We start from the raw sequence: 6,548 nt of genomic DNA, 5'->3' as shown, positions 1-6,548 counted from the left end.
GTCCGCTGTGTGCACCTGCTTAAAAGTCGCCTCTCTTCAGGCTCCTATGTTGCATGACAGCCAATGATGTGCACAGGGCCGTCCAGGAGACTGTCAAAAAATTTGTGCGGGATATTGAATGCTTTCTTACGTCGCAGTTGTCTCACCTTGGAATGTTGCGCAAGGTCCAAGTATTCAGTGCGGCTGACACAAGTCCTGCAACAGCATGCCTTGAGACATCAATGGCGGCGGGCATGTTTTTGATCAGATCCAGACACAGGTCCAGGGAAAGTTACAAGCACCACTTTAGATGAATAACCTCAAAGATTACAGCATTCCGACTCACTTTTCTGAAGGAGAGAATACGTGGAAATCCACAAGATAGCAGCACTTTCGGCGTTGGTACAAGTACGAGCCAACTGCCAAAGCTGCCACAATAATGAAAACAAGCATGGTACCCTGCACACAAAGATTTATCGGAGCTCATACACTTGCTTTCTTTTGAACCTGGATGCTCTTTGGAGCAAGGCAAGAGTTGCCAGAGCATGGGCAAATGCATACCGGATTGAGAACTATCTCCTGCCCGTTGTTTCCCCAGGTCCATAAAGATTGAAATTGCCCTATTTTCACCATGTTTGAGCCCGACAGCAGATGAAAGACGAAGTTCACGTCCCCTGCAAGATGAATTAAAACTGTTGAGGCTGTAAGGTCAAGGTCAGAGTGATTCAGGAGAAATTAGAAACTCTGAGCATTGGCAGGCAGACAATATCATGCGTACAAGATTGTCTCCAGAAGGCACGTCTCTGATGCGAATAAACACTCCTTCAGCTTCGATGAATCTTACTATATACCTTTACGTCAAGTCGCTGACACCATATACTGGATCAGTCTGTAATGCATTTTCCCGTCATACACAATTTCAGGCGGTCGAATGCTACATCACAGCGGAAAAAACACAATACTGGGCTCAGTTCCTGGACGAATTAAAAGTTGGATGTCACGGAAGACAACCCATTGCTGCCACAGCGTTTTCTAGCAGACGCTCACCGAAATCATCTTTCATATATACAATAGCATACCGCCGACGATTCTTACAACGGTGTTTCCCAGCGAGCAGGATGCAAAGTAGCTCGGATCCAGACCACGTGAAGAGCTCACGTGCCACGGCAGACAGTAACGGCAAGATCGCCCCTCTCCAGATCATCTCCTTCAATCAATGAACATTCTAAGCACACTTCACTTTATGTGAAATAATGAAACATTTCAGGGCTATATCATCCGTGCAAGATAATCTATAGCGGCCGGGCTGCTTGGACGGAATGGCCTTGGACGAAAGGCATCAGTGGATAGCCAGAAAGGTGGATATCGTTAAAGATATTTCCCTATCCCGATTTCTTTTGGTTTTGTAGTGATGCTTTGCACCATGACTATCAAGCATTTAAGTATTTCTTCAGAAAGCCCTTGCTGGTAACCGTTGCTGCAAGCCCAGTAAAGCGGCAGTACGTGCAGTGTCATGAACGCCATCGTGAAGCCTGCCCATGCGTTATCTCATGAATAAACGATTCCAATGATCACGACGACGATCACGATGATTTGGTGTTCTCGCAGCTTGCGGAGGCGTACGGTGTTCCCGTTGATGCCGCAGAGAAGGCCATCCTGTAAGTGTCCGTGTCACCGGCTCCGCTTTAGACCCTAAAGCTGATTTGAAACATAAGTTGTCGCGATAACACAACGTATATACACGTTCCTGGTTCCGACTTGTCACGTCCCAGTCAACCGCGCTAGAACACAATTGATTGCAGGACCCGTAGCCTTGACGCCAGGACGATGTGCAGGCAAAGGCGGGAAGCTGTCTCAACCTTCTACGAACCCGAAGGCCCAGCGGCACTGACATGGTTCTACCAAACCCCGACTGGAAAGCCTGTGGCCTCCCCACCCCAGCTCTTCCTTGGCAACCCCCAGGCGTGCACCTGCCGCAATTTGTGGACAGCTTTTCAGACGCTGCAAGAAGATCTTCATTCATTTATTCCTTTGCATGCCCTCATCTGACCGATGTGTCGGATACTTGAGCTTGGCACAGATCCTCAAAATAATGTGTGGCAACTGCCAGCGCTGTTGTCACCATACTGATCATAATGCTCCAGTGCTCCACAGCCTTCAAAGATCCGTGTCAAGATGCCCTTGCGACGAATTTGAAAGCCAGAACTGCTCTCTTTACATGTCCCAAGTAAACTAATATGTATGCTGTGTGGCACTGCAGAGGGAGTCGCTGGCCAACAAGGCGGTGTACTTTGTGCGGATCAACACCAAGGGGGTGAGCGCTGAGTCATGCGAGGCGGACATCGCCGTTGGAGAGGTGCCCATGGGTGCTCTGGAGTCTCTGAGAGCGCTCATGTCTGAGCTGTACCTGCCTGTGCTGAGGGAGGGCGGCAGCTGGGGACGCAGCAGTGACAAACAGACCCACACCTTCCTCAAGGTGAAGCTTCATGCTCTTCTGTTACCGCTGTGAGGATTACATTTCCTCATAGTCATCATTGGTACAAAAATCTCCAGACGGAGGCAGGGGGCATGTGCAGACAAGCTGCATTTTAAGAGTCCCAAGAGCCCACCCTTTGTAGAACATCATACCAGACCGAACAAGGCATAAACTACCAAAGGCACGGTTCTCAGGGTTTGCACCGTCCCCCGCCGGTCGGGGCTGTCACACTTGGATGTGCTATGTAAAGTTGCTGTCATGCTGCTTGTCTGCACCGTTTCCAGCAAGCTCAGCTCACCCAAACTGCATGTGCAGTGACCAAGCAGAGGCAAAGTGAAGTACCAGGCAAACGCATAGTCCACTTGCGTGAAGATCGACCAGACGCGCCTTGCTCTCTCGGCTTGACTTCGTCAAGCTTGTGGCTCATGCATGTGGTGACTTCCAGGACAGAATCTGCTCTGCGCACATCACCAGAGTGCAGATCAGATTGTTCTGAAGCCATCACATGCATAAGCAGTCTGAATCCCAGGGCGCCGTTGACCAGGCCAATACAGAGATTAGGACCGCCAGGGAACGTCAGAAGAACAGTTTTCACTTGACTTCATGCTGCTGAGCAATGCATTGGGAACAGTAATCAGATCGTACCTTGCCTTGAGAGCTACCTAACAGCAACTTATGCAAGTCTTCAGTTGTCCTCTGCTTCTGCTCTGAATGACTATCAATGCAGAGCACAATGAGAGTGCAATCTGCATTGTATAGTGGTTAAGTGCAGAATCAGAGCTCCAAATGATTGCATGCATAAGTGGTGTTTTCCCAGGGCACCAAAACGCCGGGCATATGATCTGTATTTCTAGCTTGAAAGGTGTTGCTAACATTCACTCTGCATCCTGATCACCCCGCATTTGTTATGCCCATGCAGATGGCAACGCAGCTAACCAGTACGCTCACAGAGGCGGTGGCTACAATGGCGGCTAGTGTGGACTTGAAGGAGCCAGATCAGGCGCTGCTGGAAGGCCTAGACACCAAACCGGCCTCTCTGGGCCGGGCCGCGGCCGATGACTCACTTGTCGCCCACGTCGCGGACGTGCTGATGTCATGGTGCGCCAGCGTGGACGAGGCGCTGACTCAGCAGCAGACCGCCCAGCACGAGGTGAGCTATTTTCCCATCGCCGCATTTCACTCTGTGCATTTCAGGTGGCCTGTGCACAGTCTATATTATTACGCACCTTGAAGGCGGCATCCGAATTGAGAATTGAGAAGTAGAGAAAGTGGTTTGCAAATGGACCGATGCCATGGTGGATCCATTACATACATGCAAGGGACAGGCGCCGGCCATGCATGACATATGGCAGGCATTTGCCAGTTTTCCTTGATGCTGGCATTGGCATGCCAGATGTCATGCCTCAGCAGTGTAGCCAATTGAATAACCGCAAAGAAGCCATTAGCAAAACCCAGCAAGTGTGTGGGGATTGTGGAACAACAGGGTTCGCAGGCGGGGCCGCGCGCCGAGTTGGAGCAGTGGCGGTCGCGGCTGGCGGCGCTGACTCAGCTTACGGAACGGCTGAGGAGCCGCGAGTGTCGCTTAGCCATCGGCATCGCCGGCGCGGCCCGGTGCAAAGCGCACAAAGCGTGGCGCGACGCCGAAGCCAAGGTGGGGCCGTGGCATGGGGACTCACTCTCTTCTGTTGGGTTGCAAGAGTTTGACATGGCATGCCATTAGGCCAGATGGGCAAATATTCACCACCAGACATTGAGGAATGGTGCAAAGAGTTGAATTTGCTAAGCTAGATTTTACAGCTTGCTCAAATATGCAGTGGGGAGAAGCCTGGCTGCAGAGCATCAGTTTGTTTTCTGCCTGCCTGTTCCTGACATTGGTCAAGCACAGATATAGAAATCCATTTTAAGCTCTACGGCCGGTCCTATGCTCTCACAGACACCTATGCACGCCAATATATCGGAAGATCGCCTGGTTCTGTGACCAGCTCCAGACCGTAAGACACTTTACCTCGTGTCATTTCTTTGAAAACGCAATGCTCAGCCACCAATCCTTCGCACTGCTTGTTTCTTGGCGTGCGCAGCTGACAGACGCGGTGAACGAGGCCCGGGACAATCTGAAATACCTTCGAGCCCTGGACGCCAGCTGGGAGCCGATTTATCAGCAGTCCAGCCTTGCAGCCGTCCACAATTGCCTGCCAGCTGTGCTCGCCAACATCTACACCATGCACACAATCTCACGGTATGCTCACCCACTGCAATGCCTGCAGTAGCTTGTAGAACTGCCGAAAGCAAAATTACCAAAAGCAGAATTGCCACAAGGCAAGAACTGCAACAATGACGCTGCTGCCCAGATCACTGTCTTTCGGGATGCCGGTGCATGCCGACAACGTGCAGCTACTGACTCCGACTACAGCACTGGTCCTGTCTTGTTGGTGCATTCAGCAACAACACAATGTGCTGTAGCTCAACCGGAATTGTGGTTGGAATATGTTGCACCGTATTAGGCTCCTCTTGGGCAGTGTTCGACATCCCAGAGGGGAATCTCGTGGAATTGACCAACAACTTGTGGGCTCTTTGATTTTGTTCTGGACTGGCCATAAGAGAGTGCTGATTTTCACACAAATTGTCTGGAATTATTGAGAGCCACGAGAAGCTGCTGCTATCAGGTCCCGTCAAGGCCAGGTCGGTCTCAAGTTTGTGCGCAGGGACATAATGCAATTTAGACCCATATGACTGCTGCTGGTAAGCCTCTAGCCACAAAAAATTGGAAAGGCATGCGAACCTGGTCGAACACTGCTTCTTGGGTGCGCAGGTATTATGCGCTGCCGGAGCGTCTGACGGCTTTCCTGCAGAGCGTGACTCAGCAGCTGATCGACTGCTGTCGCGGCTTCCTGGGAGCCGCCGGGAAGCTGTGGGATCAGGACAAGACAGCGCTCATCGCCAAGCTCGGCGCCGCCGTCGGCCTGAGAGACGCCTACCTGGACGCCTACAGGTTGACTAAAATCCTGACTAATTTATTCCAGACATGGCCGTTATTCTGGGTTCTAGAAAACTTTCACCCTTTCAGCCAAAACATGGAGGGCATGGTATGACGTGCAACTTGGTGTGCATTCTGATTTGCATCTTGGTCTATCTCCTTCTTTCTCTTAATGACCAAGAAGGGAGGGTTGAGATGAGTGTGGTTGCTCTTCCTGGAGAAGCTACCCTACTTGTCAGGCATCAGGCTTTCTTCTGCTCAGACTCCTTGGTGCTTGAAGTTGAGATGGGTGCCACGCTCATATCGATTTGAGTTGACAAACTGCACATTACTTGATCTCCCATCTGAGAAATGTTCTTGGATGTGTTTTCTGCAGGAAAGTGAGGGAGGGGGCGGGCAAAGCAGACCCCGCCGCGGTGGGAAAGTTCGAGGCGAATGAGGCCGCAGTGTTTGGACAGATGGACCTGTTTGCCAAGCGCTGCCGCAAGCTCATAGAGCTTTTCACCATCATCCACCAGTTCTCTGAGCTGGCCAAGGTGCGCCAAGATCTCTGCTGTCCTGGCAGCTTTGCAGATCCACTCCTTGGGGAAGCATGCATGATGTCTTGAAGGCAATTTTCTTAAGTACACATTGCTTGTGATGCCAAATATTGGAACCCCGCTGCTACAATGTTCAGTCTTGTCGTGAATCATGCTCTCGCCACAGAATGTCAGCAGTGGCTCAACCCAGCCCTTCCGGCACATTGAAAAATATGCATGACGGTGTGCTTGTTAGTACCTCAGCATGCACTACATGTTCAAAAAAATCAAATGAAATAAAACCCAATGCATGCGTGAAGACTTATTGGCATGTTTGAATTCATCAAATTTAATTTCGTATTTGTATTTGCTGCCTGCGCAGCACACGCACATAGAGGGTCTGCAGGCAATAATGCGGCGCTTCGGTGAGATAGTGGAGGAGGTACGCCGCAAGCCGTACGACCTCCTGGATGCGCAGAAGAACATCTTCGACCGAGACTTCCTCGAATTCAACGTCCACATCAACGACCTCGAAATCGCCGTCCAGGCGCGCTCTGACCATGTTTCCATATCTTCCAAAATTTTTGGTTCTGGATGCTTT

The 6,548-nt window shown here is 50.9% G+C and overlaps 1 protein-coding gene across 1 annotated transcript in view; it reads left to right on the top strand.

Moving 5' to 3' along the window:
- Positions 1–1,557: 1,557 nt before the first annotated feature.
- The window catches only part of COCSUDRAFT_12377 (gamma heavy chain subunit of outer-arm dynein), a gene marked incomplete at both ends in the record, with an annotated part of 65,075 nt that continues 60,084 nt past the window's right edge, over positions 1,558–6,548 (top strand). The window contains 9 exons of the mRNA XM_005650775.1: positions 1,558–1,637; positions 1,815–1,943; positions 2,242–2,455; positions 3,375–3,605; positions 3,939–4,106; positions 4,534–4,691; positions 5,265–5,493; positions 5,855–5,965; positions 6,330–6,488. Of these exons, the coding sequence (XP_005650832.1) occupies positions 1,558–1,637; positions 1,815–1,943; positions 2,242–2,455; positions 3,375–3,605; positions 3,939–4,106; positions 4,534–4,691; positions 5,265–5,493; positions 5,855–5,965; positions 6,330–6,488 (1,479 nt within the window). The remainder of the gene's footprint in view (positions 1,638–1,814; positions 1,944–2,241; positions 2,456–3,374; positions 3,606–3,938; positions 4,107–4,533; positions 4,692–5,264; positions 5,494–5,854; positions 5,966–6,329; positions 6,489–6,548) is intronic.

This window comes from Coccomyxa subellipsoidea (assembly GCF_000258705.1).
Source record: "Coccomyxa subellipsoidea C-169, whole genome shotgun sequence".
Classification (NCBI taxonomy): Eukaryota; Viridiplantae; Chlorophyta; class Trebouxiophyceae; family Coccomyxaceae; genus Coccomyxa; species Coccomyxa subellipsoidea.
Note: the sequence above shows the minus strand (reverse complement) of the source record. Positions and strands in the feature narration are given on the sequence as shown.